Here is a 26,162-nt window from a genome sequence, read left to right on the forward strand (position 1 = left end):
GTTAAAAGCAAAGCTGTTTTCTTTCTTCATTATCAAAAGAAACCAAAAGGAAATTCTGAAGTTGCTAAGCCAGTCTACTCTGGGAAGGTTTTCACAGAGCCGCCTGCAGCTGCCCATTCAGTCATCCGTTGCATACGGCATTATGGCAGCAGCCTGTGTAATTCAACCTGGTGAGGGCTATCGGGTAGCCCCCAATGGCGTGGCTACGGAAAGGGGAAGATAAAAATTCAGCACACCTTTTAATTAGCCAAAGAGCATCAGGTAATACTGTAGTATTTGCAAACCTTTCTGTAACCCCTCAGCAAAGGAGCACCAAAAGCTGCACAGTCTCAGACTTGCTCATTTTTTATCGAAACCCATGCAGCTGAGGAGACTGCCGATAGCTGTGGGTGGCAGGAGGCAGAAGCTGCAGGTGCCTTGTTTCTTTGGCACACAAGGCTCATAGGCTCACCTTGCTCTTCCTTCGCTTGGTTTAGCTTTTGCTGTGTGTTCACAGAAAAGAGCACACTTAAAGAGGGTTTTTGAAAAAGACCCATGCTTTGGTTATGCATAACTTTTATAATTAAATATTGCACAATATTTTGGAAGTACAATGCAAGCAGTATCTCATGTTCCTGAAGTATCAACTAATTTGCACTCTGGGATTTAGAAAATGAAAATGTATGCTCAGCTTCATAAAATTCATAAAATTCTCAAAAGTAGTAATAATTTGGGCTTGGGTTTTTTTACTAAGAAGAGAAATTGATGGCCGAGGAGAGGGTGGAGGGAAGAAGGAGGAGGAGAGATGAAGCAAAAAGCCATGGCAGTGTAAGTGAAACAAGGCTCCTTCGAGGCCAGGAAAAAATGAAGGTTTTCCATGACAAAACCCATGTCCCTGGAACATGGCTGTGCTGAGGGAAGCTGCTCAGTCCCTTTGCCTTGCATGATGAAAATTGGCATTTCTGAAGGAGAGGACACCACATCACAACCTTGTTAACTGTTCACATCTAGACCATGACATCAAGAGTTCTTTGTCACCTCTTATGCCACTCCTTCATCAGCCTTCTCTGGAAGTGGGAAACACAGGGGGGCATAAGAAAAAGCAAAGAAAAAGGAAAGCAGACAAGAATGTATAAAGAAAGCTGCACTTCTTGAGTTGTTCACAGTGCTCCAATGTTCTCCCCACTGGGCTTCAGAGACAAATGGTTAGAGAAGCAGCCCAAACTGGTCAGGCGCCCCAAAGGGAACTTCAGCTAAGGGGGAGGAAGTGAAGGCTTATTTCAGGAAACCAGCAGCTCAGGTGACCCTTTCAGTCCACAGAGTGCGATGTTCTGTCCTCTCCAGGGAGCAGTGGTACCTTCAGTGAGGACAGCCCATGCCAGAGAAAATTGTCTCCAACTATTTCACCTGCTCTGGCCATGCTGGGAACCCTGGGGACCAGCCAGCACAGCTCTGCAAATGCTCCTGTGGTGGGACTGGCACCACCAGAAAGAACACACTTCTCCCTGCTGCCACCCTGAGCAGCTCCAAGCCCAGCCTCAGGGCATGATGTCTAGGTTTGACCTTGCACGGTTAGCCAGCTCATTGCTGTTGGCTGAGAAGAACAAAGAAGGAATCACGTATGATAGGGACAGGAGGACATGAAAATCGAGCCCTGAGGAAGGATTTTGGCCTACAGACTAACTTCTTACATGTTGCCGGACATCCCCACTCACCTCACCCATGCTGCAGTAGCAGCTCAGATGGATTTCTTAGCTTTCAGAAGACAATACAAAATGAAAGGCTAAAAGATCCCATCAGCAAGTCCACCCTGACTCTGGTGTTTACCTTTGGACTACTGACCTTGTTCTGCTGGGGTGAATGGGAAAAGCCTGCAGATTGGTTTTTAGTCACCCTAAAACAAAATTTTAGAGATGCGGATGCTACGAAAACAGGATGTCAGCTTTTGTCAGAAAAGATCACAAGAGGTTTGAGGTTTCTTTTTATCTGCCTCTTTCTCTCTCTCTCATATTCTTACTCCCTCCCTCCCTCCCTCCCTCCCTCCCACCGTCCTCCCACCTCCCAGTCTCTGTCAGCACTCAGCACATGGTCGGGGGAGAGCAGAGGAAATGGCGGTGGCTGAGACACAGCTGTACGCAAAGGTGTCCAACAAACACAGGAGCAAGAGCACCTCTGTACTCCTTGAGTCTCTCCTCACCAAAGGATTCCCAGCTCATATCGCGTAAGTAATGCATTCGGCTGCCTTTGCACAGTAAGAGGTAGTTAAGATAGAGGAGGTATTTCTCATAAGATCCTGAGAGCAGCTTGATTTTTTCATTAAGAGAGCGTGCTGCTTCCTGGAGGTGATGTCCCTACACAGGGATCAGACCTGTCCTACTTTGAATTTCTTGTAGAGCAGTGTCTGTTGCTCATGTTTCAAAAACAACCTGCTCTGTATCCATTTTTATAAACACTCTGCATATCTGAAGACACACGCCCTTCCATGTCTTCAGGTTGAGAGACTTCACAATGAGTTAAGAAGTTGATGGCCATAGTTTGTTCTTGGGATATGTCCTCTTTAATTTTTTTCTGATTATCACTGTTATTCTAAGGGAGTTAACTGTGGATGTAACTTCTGTCCAAAATTTTTCAGGCCTGGCAAAGATCTCCTTCTGGGTTTTGTCACTGGAAACTGTTTATAAAGAATAAGCTTTCCTCAACAAGATGCCACATAAGTCTGTCAATTTTAGTTCCTGTCTTGAATCAGGATCTTGTTCCAAAAGTATGTCCTACCTGGAAAATGTAGTAGTAAAGAATGAGGCACTATTCTTGGCAACCCCAATGGATGAGAGATTAACTTGTGGCAGATAACCAAGTTAATAAAAAAGAAACATGGTGGTCAGTCCTCCCCCAAACTTCACTCTGGTTGGACAGGGAAGTTTTGGGGAGGATTTTCCAAGTTCTGAAGGGCATGTATGGATACTTTGGTTCAAGCTGTTAAAAAAAATAATCTTTTTATTTAATTGTTAAAGAACCCCTCATAAAAATATTTTGGAAAGGGGAGCAATATCTCTCCCTTTTGACTGAAAACTAATCAAGTTGAAAAGGCTCCATACGTAACTGCTGTGTTGCTTTTTCAGGAACAGTTGTGTTTAGTGGCTCAACTTTAGACATGATGGGCACAGCTTACACGGAAACTGTGGGTCCCTTGTTGCCAGTTATGCACAGTGGAAATTTAGCTGTGCGGCTGAAAACCTGGCTTATTATTTCTCCGGTAATACTCTAAGTTTTCTCACTCCACAGTAATGGCTAGTTTTTAAATTGTTTGTCCTGTACGTGATGTTATTCAAATCCCCTTCAAAACACTTTCTGCTGTTACTGAGATGGCTTTGTGCTTCCCAGGTCAAAATCAAGAAGCAGTGGCAAAAGTACAATGCAAATTGACATAAAATGACACAATGTCCAAAAGCACTGTATTTTTAAATTTATTTGATTTTATTCACTTTCAGACCTTCAAAATTTTGATTGCGTTTTTATAAAACCTTTTAGCTGTCTCTGTTGTTCCTGGATTGAACTATAAATGAAAATACTGAAAAGTTGTTCTTTTGAGATGTCCCGGACAGAGAAAAATGAGGCTGGGATGAAATATTACAAAATCTTTCATCATGTAGAACCAGCACGCCAAAGCAACATTTCCCCAAAGAACAAAAACCAAATATGTGAGGACCAAGCCTAGCATCAGATCAACAAAATGGGCCTCCCTTGGTGCTTACACAGGACTGAACTGTGTCAGTAGTTTCTGCTTTAGGGAAGAGCCAGTTTGTTCTCACTGTAAGGACACTATTTTTAATACAGATTTTCAGTGTTTTTTTCCTACTCTTTACCTGCAAGAAATTTGTATATACAGAATTTATTCTGTGCATTACCTTTCAATCTTCAGACTGCTCATCTTGGAAACATAGGATGTCTAGTCATAGACTAATGCTCTCCTGACACTACGGGCTCTACAAACCCTGCTGGAAAGCATCCTACAGCCAGTGTATATAATGAGACAAAAGGTGGGAACACGCACAGAGAGAAGCACAAGGAAGCAAGGAGGTAGTACTGAGGAGCATGACAGTCCATGATCTCAGGTCTCACTTGTCTTACTACATTTATGATTTTGCAGGCCCTATGGTAGAGAAAAGCTGAAGACAAGCTCCATTTGGCTTCAGGGCTTTTTGCATAAACCTTCTCTCCGAGTGGGAGGAGTAGCATGGCATGGAGCAGTAGAACACTCACTTTGAGGTGCAACAAGTGGTTGACAAAGTCTGGCATCATTGGCCGAGCAGCGACAGGCAGTGACATTTTAACAGGATACAGCAGGAAGGGCTGCATGGGGAGAATGACAAACACACAGGTTGTTCATTTTTGATGTCATGGAGAAGGGGAAGCCAGCAGAGGCATGGAAAGAAAATGTGCATTATTCAGTCACAGAGGACACAGGCTACTTTTAGACCAGCTAGCTCATGGTTTTGCATTGATTTGGCCATGGTAGTTGCTTTACTTTACAAAGAAAGGTAGAAGGTAAATCTTGAGCAGAAAGACCCCCATCCATGTTGAGCCCCCACACAACAGCTAGGCATAGTTGCACATACACATAAGTACATTTAAATGTTTTTAACAAGCCTGTGTGTAGGTTTTTTTGCACTAGAGAGCAGACAGAAGGCTAGGAGGAAGCACCAAGGATGAACCTGAGTCCTGCTGCTTAATGCATTCACTGCACTGCTGCTGCATGCTTAGGCATCACAGGGATGGTTGGAGAATAAAAATGTGAGGAGATTAAATGAATCAATGCCCTCAGGACCCAATGACCAGAAAGGATGGCCTCAGGAGAGAAAGAAAGAGATGAGCAGATGCCAAGTAATTTAGCAGGTTTTCCTCCATGTCCAGGTTTGCTTCCATGTCCACTGTCTCCACTTCCCCTTCATGTCTCTTCTGAGAAGTTTGTAGATGAGTTACAGGGCTGGAAATGGAGTTCATGGGTGCAGGTGCCACTTAAACACTGGAATCCTTCACCTGTCACCTAGCATTTAGTCACAAAGACTTGCTCGTGTGAAGCACATAGTTGGCATTTTGAAAGGTCTAGTGAGAAAAGGAAATTCTCATTAAATCTGATCCCAGAGAATGTCAGTTACCCAACTCCAAGGAAATCCATATAGTCAGTAGGGCTGCTAAGGAAACATCTCCAGAACACAAAGGAGGACATCCTGCGTGGAGGACAAGTTAGCAATTTTCAAGGAATTAAAGATTTGCAGTGGAAAAAGCTATCTGGAGGGCTTGAAGAATGTTAATATTTGCCAGGAAAAACCTAGGTGTTAAAGGTCCTGTCTGTACTGGAAAACAGACTTGATGACCACAACATATCCATTCTTTACTTTCTGGGAGTTTTCTTTCTGTTATTCTGATGAACCCATTTTGGTTTTTTTTCTAGGCAAAAAGCTTTGGCTGCTACTGGACAAAAGACAATAGAAGATGCTGCAAAATGGTAAGCACTTGTGATTTCTAAGGAGTGCTTTCACGTTAAACCCGGCTAAAAATCATTGCTTGTGATGATTCTGTCACTGAATTTGAAGTTAGCTACCATAAAAAACCCTGCATCTGAGTTCCCCCCCCCCCTTTTTTTTTTTCATTTTAGTTCACTCAGAGAAAGAAATAATTGTATTTGTACTTATTCTGGGAAGTGAGGTTATTTGCCGAAGGTCTGGGGTAAACTAAAAAAGCTGGGGAGGAAAGGGCAGTCTTGGGCAGAAGCAGCTACTTTTGCCACAGTGATGTTAGTCAATTCATGGGACCGGCTGCTCTAGGCAGACACTTTTCTGCAGTTTTAAGCCTCCTGCTTATCTATGGCCACCATAGCCACCGGGGTCTGCTCACTGCGATCGTGAGGGGCTTCTGGGCTCCACGCCAGGACTGTGGGCATGCATCGGGATACATCCGGGAAGGCACTTGGCGGCACCCGTGCGGTAAATGTCCTGCCTGCCTCAGCACAGTGCTCGCGCCTCGTGGTGTGCATCTGTGGGCAATGGGCACAGGGCCTGAGGTGGGAGCCTGGACTCTCCGTCCTCAAGGAAAGGAGGATACAAACAGGGAAAATATCTGCAAATCCATGGTAGCAGTTACAAACACGTCTGGTAACAAATTGGGGTTAAATACCAATGGCTGAAGGCAAACAGCCCATCTTCTTCCCTTGAGAAAGGCTCATTATAAAATATGCTGAAAGGCTGATGGTCAGAGGGAGGTATCATTAGAGAAAAAAATTTCTTTTTAGTCTTGATTCCTACAAAGTTTTTTCCACTGTACCAAGACTCTCACAGAGTATTTGTGTGTTGTTCAGATGCTGATAATTGACTTTTTTGCTTTAATCCACCTTCAAATTAAATCCAGCCCTTCCTTGCACTTTTTCTGATTTTTGTTTTGACTTTTTTTTTTTGCTTGGTTTGATTGCTTCTTTTCTTCGTGGGTTTTTTTTTGGTTTGGTTGGGTTTTTTGGTCTTTTTTTTTTTTTTTTTGTGAAAAGCCAGAGGAGAGATTTGAGAATGGCATGTTCTTCCGAAATAATTTGTTGTCAGGGGTGATACAATGCTTTCCAACAATGACTCCCAATCCAACAGCTGTGAAGCCAAACATACAGCATGTGAAGAACAGGTGAAAGATTTCATCACATGGGATATAAGTTTCCAATCTTTGCTTGTGCATTTTCTGATTTGTCTTGTTTGCGTTTATTAGGGCTGAAAAAAACGGTTAGCTCTTTTTGAGTATTTTTTTTAATCTTCAGTTAGTTTTCATTTGGTCATTCATCAACATTTTCTACCCATTGTTTCTTTTTTCTCCTCCAGTCCTCTGTTTCCAGTTATTAAAAAAAGGGAAAAATAATGCAAAAAAAACCCTGAAAAAAATCTTTTTTGTTGCCTTGCATTTTCAGACACTGAAAGAAGTGAAGGCACATAATAAAATATAAAGTACACAAAAACTAAGCAGAAAAAAACCCCCATTCTCCATTAGTTAGTACTTCAGAGAGAAAATTTGTAAGGAGCTTTTATTTTAGCTTTTCATTTGTAAGAAAATAACAACCTTGTATTTCCTTTTTCTGTCTCTATTATGGATGCCTTCAACCACAGGAAACATGAGCAAGTGGTGCACACACTTACTGTCTGTGATATGCTCTTGATTTCAGGTTGCACTCCCACTGCAACGATCCCTCTTTGGAAGACCCAATCCCTCAGGAGTATGCTCTGTACTTGTGTCCCACCGGCAGTTTGCATAACCACCTGCAAGAGTTTTGGAAGGAGAGTAAGCGCCAGTGCGGGAAGAACAGAGCCCATGAGATTTTTCCACACATCACTCTCTGTGATTTCTTCACGGTAAGGCACAAAAGCATGCAAGGCTTGCATGTCAACTATTGGTGAAACTGGGCTGCCTGCCATTGTCTTACACCAGAACTTCTCTTTGGTGATCAAACTGACATTACCCAGGTCCAGGTGTGCTTGCTTAATATTTGAGTGTTCAGCCCCTGTGTAGGCACTGGAGGCTTTCTTCCCACCACCCACTTTTGCTACCCACCTTAGGCCTCGGCATATCAAAAAATTGGATGCTTCAGAGTAGCTGAGTGACACATGTCTAGCACCCATCTAGAGCAACCCTGGCTGCACATGGACCTGGCAGCAGGAAGCTCTGCTCCCCACACGCAGCTATCTGCAGGCTTCAGAGGCTGTGCCCATTGCTGCATCGATCTCGGGTGTTAAACCTTCCCAGCCAGGGCAGCAGCGGCTGCCTTCAGCCAGCTGTGCAGCAGTGACAGTGTTATCACAGGATGTAGACAACTTTGGTATTATGCCTATGGGAATCTCAGGGAAACCCCTGCCTTCCCCAGAAAGCCTCAGCCAGAAGGTCATTGCTATGGTGGCGTGTCCCAGTCTTTACCATTTCTACTGAAGCTTGGATGTTATGAAAAGGCAAGAAGCAGGATGCACAGGGATGGAAGGAGCAAGGGGAGCCAGACTGGAGTCCAGCAGTGCAATTGAGTCACTTTGTCAATAATTTAACATGGAAGTCACGCTCCTGAGCTGGACTCCTGGTGGGCTGTTTTCTGTTTCTAGAGATGTTACTGTCCTCCTAGGTGGCATTCTGAATGCTGGGTAATCCCCTAGAGAACTTCCCAGCAGAGGTGCTTCTCCTGCATGGGTGAATGTGACAGTACCAGCAAAGATCAGCAGAGAGTTACTGGTCTGGAAAAACTCTGGAGCCACCTGGAATCCGGTTTTCGCATGTTGATGGTGTGGCACATGAACATCAGCAGCAGCTGAGATGCGCTGAAAGAGACATGAGTTAGAGGAGCTGGACCAAAATTAATCTGTTAATCATACTTTTATGCTAAACCATGCCACTAAGTAAAGAGAGAGAAAATAAGAGTATTTTGTTGCAAAATATTGAATGGTACCCTGTGACCATTAATCCTGATTATACAGAACAGAAACCATTAATTAATAATGAATGCCATGCTCTTGAAAGGTGTTGAGTTTGAAGGCCTGCCCCTGCCAGAGACAAATAAATTGCAACCCTCAACTCCTGCATCCCAGCCCCATTTCAGGTAGCATATGTCTAGGGATAAACGCACCCTCCAGTACTGTTCTCTGCTACTTGGCTCTCAGCAAGGACAGGCAGAAAGTGAGACTCACTGACCTGGCTCCCACCTCCTCACAAACTGACCCTCTCCTGTTTCCTGACTCCCCACATCTTTTACAACTCCCAGACTTGTCAGCCGCAGAAGAGCCTGCTGCGTGGCACTTGCCCTGGTGCACTATCCCACCCGCCCCTGTCCCTCCACAGCCCAGTCTCTCTGGTGCCCCCCTGGTGCATCCCTCCTTCCCGTGGCCTGAGAAATGCCTGAAAGACAGTCTAAGCAGGAGGAGCTTCTTTCTTCTCTTCTGCTGTTCCCCTTCAGCAGCTTGACCCAGCATAAAGGCTAAATGGAGAAAATAGCTTTGCGGAGAATAAAGCAGCAAAGAAATGGAGCATCACTAATGTTCCTGTCATTGGCTGAGAGGCACAAGTTCCATCTTTGCCTCTTCAATTCTTAAATTGCGTAATTACCACTTCTTCATGGAAGCATGGCTGCATACAATCCTTTGATTTGCTGTGATTAGAGCATTAAGGATCATAATGACAAAGATGCCTTATGAATTTTGCTAGGTATGTTGCACAGCATCTGAGACCTTGAAGTTTTAGCAGGAATGATTTCAGCTAAGGACTGTAGGATAACAATAACACAAATTCTTACGTAGAATTGAAGACAGAAATCATGATCCCAGCCTCATTTCAGGCAGGTTACTACACACCTGTCGCAGGGTAAAATCCTTTGGCTCTTTACTACCCAGGCTAGATGCACCTCCTGGTAGAAGGCTCTATCTCTCCTGTTATAGCACCAGGACACTGTGCTGATCAAACTGCCCAATATTACTGATTTTAATACCACGAATTCCTGGCAAGTTTGTCGGTGTGTTGTCTTTCTCAGGAAGTCTAATGCATGCATTAATTTCTGGTGCTACTACTGTAACACAGGCTATGATAGTGGCTGTTGAACCAGTAGGTAAAGCCTGCGCCTCCTCTGTTTTCTTTCAGTGTGAAGACCAAAAAGTGGAATTATTGTATGACATCTTAAAGCGAGTTGGTGACAGCTTTTCACAGTGCTTTCCACCATCCATTTCCCTATCACTACATTCATCCACCAGCTACCTTGGCTTCTTCATTGGTGACAGCCATGCAAATATCCTCAAAGAGTTTGCTGCGGCATTCTCATCAGAGGCTTCAGCCCTGGCAGGTAGGACCGACCTCAGAGGGGAAATGGGTTGGTGTAAGCACAAATGCTTAGGCGTGGTACTGAAAACATCTCCTGTGTCTCTGGGGGAGCTTAGCTGATGTTTTACTGCCAGCAAGCACCCTTTACTCCTACAGATTTGGAAACAACATGGCTAGGGGAACATGTTTTAGACTTTGAACACACAGTGCTTTTGTCTATAAGCTGAAATGGTTGGCTGTGTGACTTGATAGGCCATTGACCACGATATCCAAGATGGGCAGGGATATAATACTCCCTATTCCCAGACCTCCATCCCCATGGTGCTATGGCCCAGGCTGATGGCCCAACCGCATCCCTGAGGAATAGGTCCTAACCTCAACTCCAGTGACATCCAAGGGAAACTGCATCACCAGTGGAGACTGAAGGGACACAGCCCCAGCATAGCTTCGTCTAGGGGAAATGAGTTCAATACATTTCAGGCTGGGAGAGGAATTGAAGCCCTGTTCATTTTTTTCTCCCAGCTGAAGCCAGGGAACAAATCCAGTCCAGATTTGTGAATTATTTTGGCATGATTAAAACCATGATATTATGCAAAACCATTATTCCGCAAAACTATGATCTACTCTACTACTAGTTACTCTATTTCCTGCATCATGCAAAGCATGTAGGGGAAAAAAAAAAACAAGCCAAAAACCAAACCAAAATAAGAAGAGCTCTTTAAATGACCTTTGCTTCTGTGTTATGATGTGTTGCTTCATTCCTAGATTGCCATGTGAAACCCTGCCTAAAGCAACTCCACCTTACCTTGGCTCACAAGTTTTACCCTCACCATCAGAAGACTTTGGAACAACTGGCCAAATGTATTAACCCAGGGGAGACCTGCCAGTGGGTAGCTGCTCTCTACTCACGGGACATGCGTTTTGTGCATTACCAGGTAATGTAATCAGATTTATCTGATTTCCTGAGCCTGCTGTCAGATTCTTTGCTACAGTCATCTTGCCTTTTTTTTTTTAATTAAGAAAATCGGTGCATGCACAGTACAGTGTTTCAAAAAGCATGATTGTTTCACTTTGGGTTGAAAAACTGTACTCACGAATCAGTAGCAGATATCTTTACAGTAGGCTGCTTGACCTGCACGTCAGCAAAGTCTAATTCCAAACTCCAGCAGAAAAAAAATTATCTTACCATGACAAAAGAAAATAAAAGAGACAATAAATGACGATCCTTGAATATTTGCTAGGATTGCCAGGTCACAGCTTTATAGTAAAATTCCATTCAGCAAAATCCGTTTTCTTGATTGTTCCAGCCATGACGAAAACTGCACATATTAAATATCAGTGAGCATAGCACAGTTCTCACTGATAATTTTCTGCTTAACAGCCTCTTGGTTAAAAGCAGTCAACATTTTTTCCAGTTCTTATTTCCAAATTTAAATTATGGAATGACTGACATTTTTTTGTCAGATTGATATATCGGTTTGTCACAAATCTCATATGGGATTTTGGTCACACTCAGGAGAGCTGCAAGTAATCACAAAAATAGGTGATAACACTTTTGCTATATTTGCTTTCAAATAAGTCTGTACTAGTTACAGAGAAAAACTATTTCTAGGAAAACCAAGTGCTTAATTTTAAACATACTGCAAATGCGTTAGTGTCTTCTTTTTTCTCTGCAGAAGCGCCATTAAACAGCATGTTGCAGAGTGGAAAATAGTACTGGTCACTGTATCCAGTAGAGAGTTGGACAAGCATCATAGAATCATAGAATGGTTTGGGTTGGAAGGGACCTTTAGAGGTCATCTAGTCCAACCCCCCTGCAGTGAGCAGGGACATCTTCAACTAGACCAGGTTGCTCAGAGCCCCATCCAACCCAACCTTGAATGTTTCCCGGGATGGGGCCTCCACAACTTCTCTGGGCAACCTGTTCCATTGTTTCACCACCCTCATCACAAAAAAATTCTTCCTTATATCCAGTCTAAATCTATCCTCCTTTAGTATAAAACCTTTACCCCTTGTACTGTCACAGTAGTCCTTGCTAAAGAGATTGTCCCCATCCTTCCTATTGTCCCCCTTCAAGTACTGGAAGGCCACAATAAGGTCTCCCCGCAGCCTTCTCTTCTCCAGGCTGAACAACCCCAACTCTCTCAGCCTGTCCTCACAGGAGAGGTGCTCCAGCCCTCTGATAATTTTTGTGGCCCTCCTTTGGGCCAGCTTGAAGAGGTTCACGTCTTTCCTGTGCTGAGGGCTCCAGAGCTGGATGCAGCACTGCAGATGGGGTCTCACCAGAGTGGAGTAGAGGGGCAGAAGAATCACCTCCTTTGACCTGCTTCCCACACTTGTTTTGATGCAGCCCAGAATATGGTTGGCCTTCTGGGCTGCAAGCACACATTGTTGGCTCATGTCCAGCTTTTCATCCACCAGCAACCCCAAGTCCTTCTCCACAGGGCTGCTCTCAATCCTTTCATCCCCAGCCTGTACTGATACTGGGGGTCGCCCAGACGCACGTATAGGGTCTGAACTGCTGTGGAATGTCCAGCAGCAGGTGCCGGGAAACAGCCTGACCCTGCTGCATGTTACCTCCAGACGCTGAGGGCCCTCTTCCAATATAAGCCCCAGAACATCGATGAACTCATGATCAACGCTGGGGACTTCATCTATGTTGACCCAACGCAGCAGTCTGATGTGAGTGAGGGCTGGGTGATAGGGACTTCACATCGGACCGGCTGCAGGGGTTTTATTCCTGAAAACTACACAGAGAGGGCCATTGAGTCAGACACGTGGGTTAAGCACAGGTAAGTTGGAATTTCATGGGTGTTGCTTTATGTCAGCTGCTTTTCTTGCTGGGGAGCCATGGCAGCATCCCTTCTTGCTGTGAGCTGTGGGCTGGCAGGCAGGAGCTGGAGGCAGCGTGGGCAGAAAAGAGAGGGGTCCTGGAGGTCTTAGTGGGATGCTGAGATTTCTGGAAGAAAAGACATAGGACATACACCCACAGACAATCAGAGTTCATTAGTTCAGCTGCTCAAGGGATGACCCCTGTTTGCTCTTGAACAACCTGAACATCCTCATGAATTGTAAAACAAAACATTCTGCTGGGTAGGCTGAGCCTTCAGCCTGGCTACCTGCTTTCTTCTTTCTTTCTGATTTCAAGAACTTACAAAGTTAACTTGAAATGAAACCATGCAAAGGTTACTTCACCACGTTGAGCCCACCCTCGTCTTGTTGATTCACCCTGTATCAGCAGGCATCTGTCTGGCTTCCTGCACTTTGCTCTGCAGCTGACAGCGTGGCTGATGCTACTTGTAGATTAGAGCTGATTTTTCTAAGCAGGGAGGTGTAGGTGCACTTCTTGCTGAGTCCTCAGAAACAGAGAGGAGGCAATGAGATTGTATTTCCTGCTTGAAGAGCACACGTTAGCAGGGTTACGCCCAATATATGCCATCAGTTCATATTATTTTAGCCTTATTTTTACTAGGTGGATTCTAAATCAAGAACAAAGTGATGAAATGGATTGCAAGTGTGTAAAAATATTGAACGGAATATGAATCCTGACTTACATGTGTCTGTAGACAAAATCATGACTTTAAAATCCCTTCTATTTGTGTGTGTGTGTGTGTTGCTTCTGCTTTTTCTACAGGGAATATGTTTTTGTAACAGCTTCGAGATTCTTCACCCAAACTGAAAATGAACGTAATGTAAAACTGAATGGAGAAGTCAATAATCCTAGTATGTCAAGGAGCGTAACCAATGTACCTTCTCTTCAGGTAACTGTTTCCTTCCATTTCTTATCTTTGTCATGTGCTTGTGCACATATAATATTAATTAACAGCATTTAGTAAATTTAAAAGTGTCTTCCTTTTTCTCCCTCACATTTTCATGTTATGTTATAATGCACATACACACATATATATACACACACACACACTCATATGCTCATACTATATGGTGTAATATCTCATAAATATTTTGAAACTTATACGATGCATATTACTCTTGCCTTCTTTCATAAAACTCTCTTCATTCCTGTCATAATAGTACAACATATGACTTTTCTGCTCAGGTTTCTCTGTCCACAGCCTTACTGGGCAAGCTGTGCAGAGGTATGGTGACACGTCTGACACAGCAGGCAGAACTGGGTTCATAGCAGTGTAACTAGAGCAGAATTAGGCTCACTGGTCATTGTTACTTTTATGTCCAGATTCTATGGGTGTCACCTTGGTGGTTTAAGTGGTCCCAGATCTAAGCATATTTAAATGTTTCATCTACTTTTGTATCTTTATGTACCTAGCTAGTGCAAATAACAGCACAGAACTGTAGCAAGAGAACAGCTAGCTGGAAAGGTTAGCAGCACTAATGGGATTACATTTTTGTCCCAGTTTTAAAATGGACATGTATAATTTTTTTCCCAGGTTTTCCACTAGACTTCTGGTAGGAATAGCAAAACTAATAAGACACTGTTTTTTTAGCTAAAGAACATTTGCACCTGCACTGCCTTATCGGCTCTGACTGTCAGGGATGTCAAGACGGTCCTTTCTAGCACACTGACATGCTGCAGATACCCCTTTGGGCTTGCTGACCCCATGGCCTCTTTTCTCGCTGTGCTGGGGGATAACCCCGGGTTCATTCGTGTTAACATCAGAGAAACTTGAGGGCACCTTAAGGGAGCTTCCATCCTGGGGCCTCCCAGGATGGCATGTGTATGACTGTAAGACAGAAATTTCCGCACAAGTCACACGTCCTTCCACTGGCTCTTGATTGCTCTTGGCCTCTCTTATCTAACTCAGATCTGTGGCAGAGCCACCACTTGGCCTGAGGAACACATTTTGCAGATGTGCACATTTGCAGTCTAAGAGTTTCCCCAGCCTCTGAGTTCCTCCTAAGCAGAAGAACAAGACCGCAAAACCTTAGTTTTAAACTCCAATCTTGTGGCGGTTGATTAGTGTTTCATAGCAGAAATGCAATTGTGTCTAGCAGAATACATGAATATAAATCTCATACCACTTCTTAAGAATTCCCTTCTCTGTTGCTGAAGATACACATCGCTAACCTCAGTGCTGCAGCAGTAACCCTGTGATGGGTTACTGCTGAAAAAGTTTTAAAGCCTTTGACCTCTTCCTCTTTATCATCTCATCTGTGTTTAACGTGCATTGTATACTAACCCCAAGCTACTTAGAACTTACTTGTAATTCCATGCAGTCTGAGTAAAAAAGTGGCCACAGAGTAGATCTGGGTTCACTGTTGGCTTGGTCATGTAGTTATGAAAAGTGTAAAAGTAGTGTTTTCATTTAGAAAAGCAGGACGAGCTTGGCGTTAGTCTTGGTGTAGAAAAAGGCATTACCACTTAAATCTTAGCTAGTTTCTCTCTTGTTTATGCCAAATATATGATTTATATTAAAATTATAATTCCTTCCCACACTGGAATTATAAGATCTGTTATCAACACTACCTTTTACTAGTGTAAACACAAGAGTTAAAACCTAATCTGTAGCCCATGAAGGTCAGGAATCTCACTTGCCTTCAGTGGAGAGCCAGTCAGGCTTACTATTGTCCTAAAGATAGGCATCTATAGCAACTCACTTCTCTACCCCTCTGAGCTTGTTATAAACTTCTTAGGACCAGTCTGCTGTTCCCTCCCTCATCAGGCAGCATCCAGGAACCCAGACTTTTCATGCAAATTATATCTAATATAATAATGAAAGTACCCTTTTTACACAGGTAGCTCAGAATGCCACCCTGCGAAGAGGCGTGTTGGTGATGCGCCACGGGGAAAGAGTTGATCAGGTCTTTGGCAAATCTTGGCTTCAACAGTGCTTGACTGGAGATGGTGAGTAAGATAATGAAAGGATCTTAGAAAATCAGAACCAAAACCAGTTAACCTTAGTAATGGGTACAAGAGGTTCAGTCTCCTACATGTAAACACTGATACAAAAGACTGAGTAACATGGCAAATCAGGTACAGCACTGCTTTAACCTGCATGTAACCAGTATTTCATAATGTCCTCAAGTCATAGAATCATAGAATCATAGAATTGTTAAGGTTGGCAAAGACCCTTAAGATCATCGAGTCCAACCGCTGACCTATCACTGCCAAGTCCACCACTAAACCATATCCTCAAGCACCACGTCTACCCTTCTTTTAAATACCTCCAGGGATGGTGACTCAACCACCTCCCTGGGCAGCCTGTTCCAATGTCTGACAACCCTTTCGATGAAGAATTTTTTTCTAATATCCAACCTAAACTTCCCCTGGTGCAGCTTGAGGCCATTTCCTCTCGTCCTATCGCTTGTTACTTGAGAGAAGAGACCGACCCCCGCCTCGCTACAGCCTCCTTTCAGGGAGTTGTAGAGAGCAATAAGGTCTCCCCTCAGCCTCCTCTTCTCCAGGCTAAACAACCTCAATTCCCTCAGTGGCTCTTCAGAAGACCTGTTCTCCAGACCCTTCACCATCTTCGTTGCCCTTCTTTGGACATACTTCAGCACCTCCAGTCCTTTGGGCACCTCCAGTCCTTCATGTTTATGTTGGATAAACTCTGCAGAACAAGCAAAGCTCTTGTGATAGTGGTGGATGTGTGTCTTACTGATGGATATATAAAACACAAGATCTCTACTGCTCGTTGCACAAGGTGGTGGTTGTCAGACCCCTCCACCTTCCCGTGCTTGAGTCAGAATCATGGTCTGTTGACCAGAGTCACAGTACAACAATAGTCAAACCTGGGGAAGAAGAGCAAGAGCAAACAATGGTGGAAATTAAAAGCTGAATCCCTTGGCCTTCTCTCTCAAAAAAATGTAGGTTTTGAGGTGAAGAAAACTGACGCAGAACAGGCAAATACGTGTCAGGAGGAAGGAGAGGAACAAGAAGGTGGGAGTTCAGAAGGAAGAGCTTTATGCTGGAAGTCTCCTTTGTCATGCTGGAGACCCTCTATATTAAGTGTGCAAAATTCACACTAGATAATGAGGGTGGTACCTTCTGGCTGCATGTTCAATTAATTGGTTTAATTTTTCTTCAGTAGAAACATTGATTTTTGTCATTTTGGCAATAGAAAAAGAATATCAACGTGGAGTGGATTTTTGTTTCATCTGAGCCCTGCAAAGCTGAACTCTCACAATTTCCTGTCCTCTTTCTCCTCCCTGCCATTTGCTCCTTCAGAACTTGCAGAAGAGGTGCTATTTTGTTAGGACAGTGATTTCCCAAGCCAGTGTTGTCACCTTAAAATGTGATCTCTTTAAGGTAATAGCAGTCACTGTTTTGTTTTTTTCTTTTTTTTTTTTTTTCATTAGTGAGACATTGACTACATCTATACTAAAATAGCCCTGTAGGCATCTGAGTTCAGGCACTGTCCCATAATACCCCAAACTGCCTAGTTTTTAGCTGTCTCCTTGGCATTGTCTCAGCTAATGGCAGCTCACCCACATGGTTCCAGGAGAGGTTTGGGGAGAGCATAGACCATAGTCTGTCCCCAGTGGACAGACAGCATGGGTTTTTGGGGTGAGGGGAAGAGAGACTAGCTCCTTGGGCAGATGCCCTGTTCCATCACTTGCCCTTGTGGCCAGAGGACAGGCCTCAACCTGTTTCATTTGCCAGTTGAGATGTCACTCTGCGCTGAGTTTTCAGAACCAGCCATCCAACCACTCAGAAGAAAGGAAGCCATTATAATGAAATGCCACCTACGCATTCAGCTGCTGCCTCCCTTGTGCTGTAGCAAAATGTTCCACCTCATTTCAGGAAAATACTACAGAGCAGATCTGAACTTCCCTTCCACCCTGCCGAAACGGAAAGACAGCGTAAAGCATTTTGAATATGATCCTCCTTTATCTTGCTGTGGTATTTTCCAGTCAAGGCTTATAGGTAAGCTGGATAATATCCTACTGCAAATGTAAGGGTTTGGGAAGCAGGTTCTCATCATCTGCAAAAGCTCATACTGGTTTTGAAATATAAAAACTTTCTAGCAGCACTCATTGTGCTAACGCTTCCCTATGGGCAACCACTGCAAGGTCTTGTTAAATAGTAAAATAGTGTGGGGCTGCTTGCTCATCTTTGAGATCCATTCTGCCAGTTTCTGGCAAAGAAAGTTTAAAAAAAGAAGCTGCAACACTACCTGTGACCTGCTGCTCATCTGCAAGGGACTAATGCCTTATACAGTTTCACTGAATGGGCGTTGAGGAGTGAAGGGGCTGGCCAGAGGAAGCAGCTTCATGGTCAGCAGAGTATGGTCGCCTCGTCCCAGTTACCTGATGGCTGAGTGGTATGGGTTAGACTGGCTCAATTACTCACCAGATGAAGTTATTTCTGCTCCCTGAGCAAGCGTGCCTGACTGTGACAATGCAAGTCTGGTGCAAATGCTTTTCTCTGATGATTCAGATACACGGAGACAGCCAAATGCCTAACTGCCATTTGCAGATTTGGAGTGAACCTTCTGTAATTATCTTTCCAACACTAATTTTAAACTTGTTTTTGCCACCAGAATGAGCTTTTTAGTGAGCTCAGTCAGCCAAAAGCATGAAAAATATTAATAGAAAGGGACTGTCAAGGTATCCCATGTCAATGGAACTGAAAAGCTCCAAGCTGTTTCTTGCAGAAAGTATTTTGTAGTAGTTTCTCATCTGTGATGACTTGTAAAAGAGCAACTCATTTCTCTATTCCGATCCAGGGGAAGCTCTGTTGGACCAGGAGGTGACAGTCAGCTACGTGTACTCATCACCCGCACTCCGCTGCATACAGACAGCTCAACATGTACTGCAGGGTAAGGCAGCAAAATCAGCCAGGTGCTTTTGTCATGGTGAAAATATCTTCATCAAAAAGTCTGTGAGATGAGTGATTAAGATGATGTCCAATTCTGTGGTTGGTTGTTGTTATATTTAAGCAGGGAAGACAAGCTGGTTTTGTCTAGCTGGTAATATAGTCAGTAATAAACCTGCTGCCATGTGTACAGTTTTGAGAGTACTATCCCCTTAACTCTAGTCCTCACTAGTTAAAATGGAATCTAATATTATATGAAACAGAGGCATTTCACATCAGGTTGAATTGGATGTTAGTAGCTGCTCATCAAATCGCTACTTCCAGAAAATACTCTGAGCCAAAAAGCAAATGTTTCCAGTGCTCTGAAGGATATGTATGTGAATCAGGGAAGACAGCTTTCTCTTGAAAGCATTTGCCTTTGCAAGCCAAAGTATTTTTATTTCTTCTTGTTGCAGAGCCTCTTTCCTTCTCCTTCTTCCCCTCCCTCTCCCTCTCTTCTTTTTTTCCTCTCCTGTCCCCTCCAACATGTCTGTCAGAGGTTCACAGTTCATTACCATGTTTACATCAGAATTACGACGGGAGTGCATTTTTTCTGGGAACTAGTGCCACTCAGTAACCTCTCTTGAGAATAATTGACAAAATAATGTGTCTTTTGACAAGAGAATTCAATTTCTAACACTGTGGGACAATTTATTGCCCCACTGAGGACGACTGAGCAAAATGCTATATAAAAATGGTAAAAACATTTCCTGTATCAAGTTTATTCAGGTTGCAACATTACCACGGTCTTTTCTTCTATCCTCTGTACATTGCAGATCATCATAAGGGAGCTCCAGAAATAATAATAATTATGCAAGAATTTGTAGTGCCCTAACATTATTCAGACAGGAATATAACGTTGGCTTCATTTAATCAATGTGATCCTCTTTTGTTCAACAATAATTCTTTTTCATTAATGAAAACATTACAGTGAACAAGGTAGAATGTACAGCACAAATGTAACACTTCAGGTGTACCTTTCTCTTCTTATTAAATATTTTTTGTTCTTGCAGGGCTTAAATTAGATCAGAAAGTCAAAATCAGGGTGGAACCAGGACTGTTTGAATGGACCAAGTGGGAAGCAAGCAAAGTAATTCCTAACTTCATGACTCTGTCAGAACTGGCAGAGGCCTCTTACAAAATAGACACAAGTTACAGGTAATTGCTCCATATCTAGCTGTCAAAGCCATACTTTTTTTTCCCCTGAGGTATCTCTTCATCTTTTTATTTGTCATAAACCATTATGAACACTGCAAAAAATAGGTGATTATGATCAAATTCAAGTCTGCATGATCTGTTCCCAAAGCATGATACGCTGTCAGCTGTCTTGTGCTAAGAGTCAACTTTGTTTGCTGCTCTGACACAGAGACTCACACGCACGTTTGGGAATGTATATGCATATAGCACGCGGCTGCACCTACACGTGCACAAACACCTGTATGGGACCAACCCTGCTTTTGTGTTACCTTCCGATCCACAGGCTCGGGCCCATGGTTTGCTGTGAACAAGGATAGCTGCGTTATAGGCATTAGTGTCAGGTACCAGGAGTTTTGTTTTCACCTTTGGCTTATGTGAAACACACTTTAGAAACGTGAAGAATAACCCATCAGGTAAACAGCATGCTGGTTTTCAGCCAAGAAGAAATGCCACTTTAGAAAAGGTTAGCAAGTCCTTTGTTTAGGGTCTGCAGGGCAGCAGCAAGAGGTCTGCCCCATGGGGGAGGATGAGCCCAGGCCAGGAGGTGGCAGAAAGCACAGCTCTATACCTGAAACATTGCTGGTTTATGTCACTGAAACAACAGCTATAAGAGGAAGGGAAAGCGGGGGCCCACCCCCGTGCACCCCAGGGCAGAGCCACACAGGGTCTGGGGAGCCTGGCACAAGCCACCTGCCCATCTGGTTTTGGGGGCAGGCAGGATAACAGCATTTCACTATAATTTATGTTTGTGCCAAATTCAGTCGGGGAGAGGGGTTGGTTTTTATTGAGTTGCTCAAAGGTTAGTACTGTGCTCAGTAAGGGTTTTTGGGGGCCCTCACAACTTGCGGGAGGTGATACCTTTTCTGAATGCTTGCAAACCACAGCAGGGCAGGAAATTGTAAGCCTCCAATTCAGTCTAGCTTCTCATCTTGCTCACAAGCCAGGCTTCTCTGCATTTGCAGTCCACAGCCAGATCCAGGAAATAACTCAGCTAATAAAAGCGAGTGTCTCTGGGGTTTCCCACATATACAAGAAAGGGGGAAAGAAAACTTTTCATGTCAATGCATTTCTTGCAGCCAAACAAATGCCTTCTTTTGAAATTTCATGAAGGAATAAAACCCTTCATTTTCTTGGATCATAGTGCTTTCTGGTATTTTACCACCAACAGACTGTTTTCCCTAGTTTTTTCAATAAAAAAAATCACTTGCCTCAAACTACCACATAGAAAAGGGTGCAAATGCAGAGCAGTGGGAATTTCAGAGGGGAAGGTCTGAAGCAGTGCTACCTACAGGGTTCAGATCCCTCACAGCTCACTCAGGTCCAGGCAGAAATAGGGTGGATGAGCTATAAACTTCCACAGATGATGCCAGTTTATTCCCATCACATGCATGGTTCAAAATCCTCAGGTCTGGTTTTACCATATTCACCCATTGCAAATGAGAACCTTCAATGAAGTTAAGTCTCTGTCAGCAGAGAACCCAAACTCTCCTGTTCCCAGTGCCACTAAGACACAACGTGAGTGGTGCTGAAACATTTGCTGCCTATGCATTTTGTGCTGAGACGAAATCACCTTGAGGTTCACTGCACGCAGCTGCAGACATCTAAGAGTTGGGTGCCTAGGTTGTGATGGTTACCTAGTAGCCTTCTTATTGGTGGAAAGAAGGGGGGCTCCCAGGACAGTGATTTTCCATCTTAGATAGCCTATGCCAGACACTTAAGATAGCATGAATTGCCCTGTGCAGAGGCTTACTTGTTTCCATTGACCTAGCCAGACACTTGAGTTGTAGGCAGCTAAGGTTGGGTGCAATTAACTCTGCCTCTCTCTCCTCTCATGCTGTCACAGAAGCAGAGGGGTGGTAGATGCTCCCTGTCCCAAAGCAGGATAACCTCTGCCTTTGCTGTTCCTGCTGTTAAAGGCTGCCAGTCACAGTGTAAGCCACTTATTTTTTTCCTCTTCACCCTTTGCATGGAGGACAGACCCTTTCCTCTTCACAACAACCTTTTGCAGGCTATTATCATGTTCTTCTTCAGCCTCTTCCTCAGAGCTGAACTCTTCCCACCCTCCCTTGTAGGCTGTGCTTTCTGGACCCCTGTTCACTGCTCCCCTCTGGATTTTCTCATTGGTCCTCATCTCACTTGTTCTGTAACACTCACAGCTGGACACAGAACTCCCACCAAGACCTTAGTCTGGGCTGAGCACTCCCAGTGCTATTTAGCCTGGAAACCACTTAGGCCAGCGCTGGGGATGCTCAGTTCTACTGCAGGATGACTAGTTAATAACAGGGTTAATACTGAAGGGACTGAGGTGCCAACAGAACAACACATTAAAAAAAAATTGCAGTTCTGCCTAAAGACAGACTAGTTTTGAATACCCCAATCTAGACTTATCTGACCTAGCCAGAATTAATGTTTAGCTATGAATAACAAACCAGCATGAGCTTTTCACATGGTTTTACCACCTATTTTCTGTTTCTGCATTTTGTGCCGACATAATGTACTAAGGACTCACCTGTGAAAGAAAGTACACTGTGATAGCATACCTTACTGCAATACATTAATCTAATCTTACTCCTGCCTATCCACTGAAAAAGGAGAAAAGCAAATCGGGGTGAGGGGGGCAGTTTGTAGAAAAAAAATTAACACCCTGTATTGTATTAAAACACATGGCTAACAGTATTTCCCAGCTGTAGCAGTGAACGGCTCCCCTTTCCGGAGAAGATAGATTAAGAGGATGATGTGAAAAATAGATGAAAAATATAAGAAGTGCTCAGATACTTACGAGTGTTGCACTGTGTTTAATGCCCTTGGAAAAAAATTTTTTGCACTCTAGGAGTGAAAGTCTTTACTATCCATTTGTCCAGCTAATGCAGGTATGCCTTGTTTGTTGCTTTGTTTATTAAGGAGACTAACACTGAGATGCCAGATCCTGAAAGCATTCATATCATCACCATCTCACCTTGGTCTGAACTCAGTCAGGATTGCTAGAGCTGGGCTGCTCTGCAAGTCTGCGGTCCGTGCCTAAGCAGTGGTCCTTGCTGACAGAATTGCTCAAATCACAAACTTTTCTTAGGCATGAATCCTACTTTAAATACTCTCCACTGTAAACTACAAGTTTTATTAAGCATGGTTTTCCCTGTATCTGGTGCTTTATGAGCTATGAGATTTAGCCATAAGATTTAATAGGAATTACTGTGGGGGAAGCTAATGCTCCATGCAAGCTGAGGTAGCAGTATGTCAGCCAAGTCAGCAGACAAACCTATATCCTTGTAACCAAGTGTCTTTTCTCTGGTGTAGTCATTCAATAGTGCTAACAGTGTCCCCATATTCATCTAGATTAACGTATATTTGTGACTTTATTGTCAGGGGTAACTTCCCACTCTCTTCTCTGGTGCCATCGGAAAGTTATGAAGAATATGTAAGCAGAAGCTCTGCGGTTATAAAACAGATCATCACTGCCTGCCCCAGCAAAGGTAAAGGTTTCGTATCTTTGTATATTCTGTCAGACACTTTCAGTAACAGGAACAGGCAGAGGTTTGCCAAAAGAAGCACATTTAACTTGAGTTGTTGGTATTGCACAGAGTTTAAGGTAGACTCTTAGTCCTTGTCCTGGGCTACATTAAATCAAAATACATGCAATTTATGGGGAAGAAATTAAAAAGCAAAATTAAACAGAAGACGGTACAGTACTAAATTGCAAGAGTGTACTCTTTGATTGGTCTTTCTATATCGTGATGTAGCTGAGCATAAGATGCAAATGCTTTCTCTCACGAGATAGCATGCCTACAACACACTGGACTTTTTCTGACCAGCACAATACACCCTGTCACATTATCAAAGAGGTCTGCAAAGATGAACAGACCCAAAGGAGCCTCATTCCCATCTGCTGATGGGTAACCTGACAGTGCTGCAGCTCCCTCACTACTTTGCTTTGCTTTCTCTGGTATATTAGGTGTCATCCTCATTGTGGGCCATGGCTCTTCCTTGGCATCTTTCACCCGACCTCTGATAGGGCTCCCTGCCAGAGACAGCAGTGACTTTGCCCAGGTGGTACGAAAGGTAAGAAGATCTTTTTTTTTTTTCAGCAGGAAGCTTTCTTTTTGTTTTATTAGACTTTTAATAAGAAGCCGGCTTACACAGGAAGACGTGTGTGACTGCGTGACAATACCAATGACATTAGCTTTCTCATTACAAAGGGAATCTCATGTAGTTTTAGAAAAGCATTGAAGGTCAAGAGAAGGATTTTCTCCTGATGATCAGTATGTGACTAGCAGCTAAGTCTTTGGAGATTTTCATCCAGCTCCCCTGGAAAGTCAATGCCAGGTAACACTTACAGACAAGAGGCACATTGGGAAACCTCTCCATCTAGAGCTAGCCTCCTTCCTTTAGAAACAGGGCTGAGTGTCTTCCCTCTCCTCCCCATGGTGGTGTGAGTTTAACCTGCAGCTACATTCAGTGAGTCACTCAAGAAAATGTGTGTTTTTTGAGTCACTGTAAGTTCACAACTTCAGTGCTCATCTACAGAATGAAGTGGAGAAGTGTTTTCTTGCTGGCTTCGCAAGTGGGACCTGTGCTTCAGACTTGGTCATCAAAGTGTTTTGTTTACTTTATTTGTGTATTATCACCAGTGGTAGAATTCTTCACCCCAGTTTTCTTTACCATATGCCTTGGTACGATCAACTAGAGAATTCAGTCTTTAGATATATTTTTACTACCACTGTCAATGCATAAGGAGTGAATATATTTTGATCATCAAATCCAAGTATGAATGTGGGGTGATGGCACAAGTTCAGCTTCACCCCACAGGCCTCCGGTCTGTTTTTAGTTCATTTCAGAAGTAACGAAATGTCTTGCTTTCTCCTCCCAGAACAGTCTCAGGGTCTGCTCTCTTCTGTAGCAAAGCCCCCTCTTTCATGTCAAAGCAATGACCATGCTAGTAACTCTGCTGGTAACTTCTTTCCTAGATCCCTTCACTGGGCATGTGTTTCTGTGAAGAGCTGAAAGAGGAGAACAAATGGCAGATGGTCAACCCACCAGTGAAGACTTTAACTCATGGAGCAAATGCAGCATTTAACTGGAGAAATGGTATCGTGGAAGATTAGAAGGCGGGCTCTGCCTTTGCAGTTGTGAAAAATGAGCCAAAGACAGATTATGGTTCAGCACAATCCAGTGATTCATCCTGAAGACTTACAGAGGGTGAGAAATACCCTCTCTGAGTTGTCAAAGCACAGAAAAACACTTCCAAGTTTGGTGCCTGAATTTTGTTTTTATTTCAGTATCTGAGAAGAATGAACCTAGGAACTGACGTGCAAGTGAGAAATAACTCTTCTGGTGGAGAAGAAACTACCTTTTAACCTTTCCTGAGATTACCAATGTTTAATAAATACAGAACTACCTGATTATAAATTCCATTCATAAAGGCACTAAAGTAGACAATGTTGCTTTTACTAAGACCAAAATACATCCAGTAAGAATTGCTTTTCTTTCATGCACTTGCATATTTTCAGAGAAGCAGAGAAACTGGGACTGAAGAAAGTCATCTCCTACCTAAAAAGGAGACCAGCTCTACCTAAAGCCACTGGGTTTCCTGTTCACTCCATCAGTTCCATGGCAGCAAATACCACACTGACTATTTATTTATCTCTTCTACAAAGGGGGTCCATTTTCCATTACAACAGCTCCCCATTCAGCAATTCCTGCATGATCTATATTGCAAGAGGGACTAAATGATTCCTTTTGGAAGAAAACTGATTGCTTCACTGTTGCTGGGACAAAGAAAGACACCCTGCATTACTGGTGACAAAACAGTGACATGAGCAACTCTAACTGCTGAACACTTCCTGAGACAGCACTCGCAGGACAACAGCTTTGCTTTGTGCTGTTCTGTGCCAAATTGTATAAATGGTGACAAACCTACCGGATGGGTCACCCAAAAGGTCTCTGTAGCTCTTCTTTTGGTGATTTGTCTAAATAAGGGAACGTAGCCCTAAAATTTTATGCATAAACAGGAACATGCCTTTCCACAGTCTGTTTTCCTTTTAAATTTTCCTTTCTAGTTATCCTCTCAGAGAACTATCTCTGGGAAAGCACAAGTGTTTCTTTCAATGAAAGGAAAAAATGGAGGTTTCTCTCTTAGCATCACTAAACATTTTCATTTTCACTCTTCAGCTTCCTGCTCCTTCCTGACATACCTCTGCATGCATGCTGTTAGCCATCAGGGCATGCAGTAAAGCCCATACAACATTCAGGCTTTGGGGCTGAGAGGTGTCTGACAAACCACCTTACCTGTGGGTGTGGAGATTTCATGTCTGGGTCTTGCACCTGAAATGATTCATTTTGACTTTCCAGCTCTGGTGAAGTTGCTTGAGCTCTTGCTTTTCTGACAGAGCTGTGATTTTGA

The 26,162-nt window shown here is 43.5% G+C and overlaps 1 protein-coding gene across 2 annotated transcripts; it reads left to right on the forward strand.

Moving 5' to 3' along the window:
• Positions 1 to 2,087: 2,087 nt before the first annotated feature.
• Positions 2,088 to 25,673, forward strand: UBASH3A (ubiquitin associated and SH3 domain containing A). 2 transcript variants are annotated; one of them, XM_064468076.1, is made up of 14 exons: positions 2,088 to 2,200; positions 5,432 to 5,485; positions 7,175 to 7,361; positions 9,619 to 9,817; positions 10,561 to 10,730; positions 12,379 to 12,587; positions 13,430 to 13,556; positions 15,508 to 15,616; positions 17,516 to 17,638; positions 18,441 to 18,533; positions 19,582 to 19,726; positions 23,129 to 23,235; positions 23,715 to 23,821; positions 24,727 to 25,673. In XM_064468076.1, the coding sequence occupies exons 1-14, from the start codon at positions 2,088 to 2,090 to the stop codon at positions 24,862 to 24,864; spliced, it is 1,881 nt and encodes a 626-aa protein (XP_064324146.1). In that variant the 3' UTR covers positions 24,865 to 25,673. The 2 variants fall into 2 exon arrangements, with proteins under 2 accessions (XP_064324146.1, XP_064324238.1); XM_064468168.1 differs by having other exon boundaries at positions 15,517 to 15,616; positions 23,129 to 23,241.
• Positions 25,674 to 26,162: the final 489 nt, after the last annotated feature.

This window comes from Phalacrocorax carbo, chromosome 1 (assembly GCF_963921805.1).
Source record: "Phalacrocorax carbo chromosome 1, bPhaCar2.1, whole genome shotgun sequence".
In the NCBI taxonomy this organism is placed as follows: domain Eukaryota; kingdom Metazoa; phylum Chordata; class Aves; order Suliformes; family Phalacrocoracidae; genus Phalacrocorax; species Phalacrocorax carbo.

Coding starts and splice junctions, on each gene's coding strand:
- UBASH3A (XM_064468076.1), top strand. CDS start 2,088: ATGGCGGTGGCTGAGACACAGCTGTACGCAAAGGTGTCCAACAAACAC. Junction 19,727..23,128: donor AAAATAGACACAAGTTACAG/GTAATTGCTCCA, acceptor CTTTATTGTCAG/GGGTAACTTCCCACTCTCTT. Junction 23,822..24,726: donor TTGCCCAGGTGGTACGAAAG/GTAAGAAGATCT, acceptor CTTCTTTCCTAG/ATCCCTTCACTGGGCATGTG.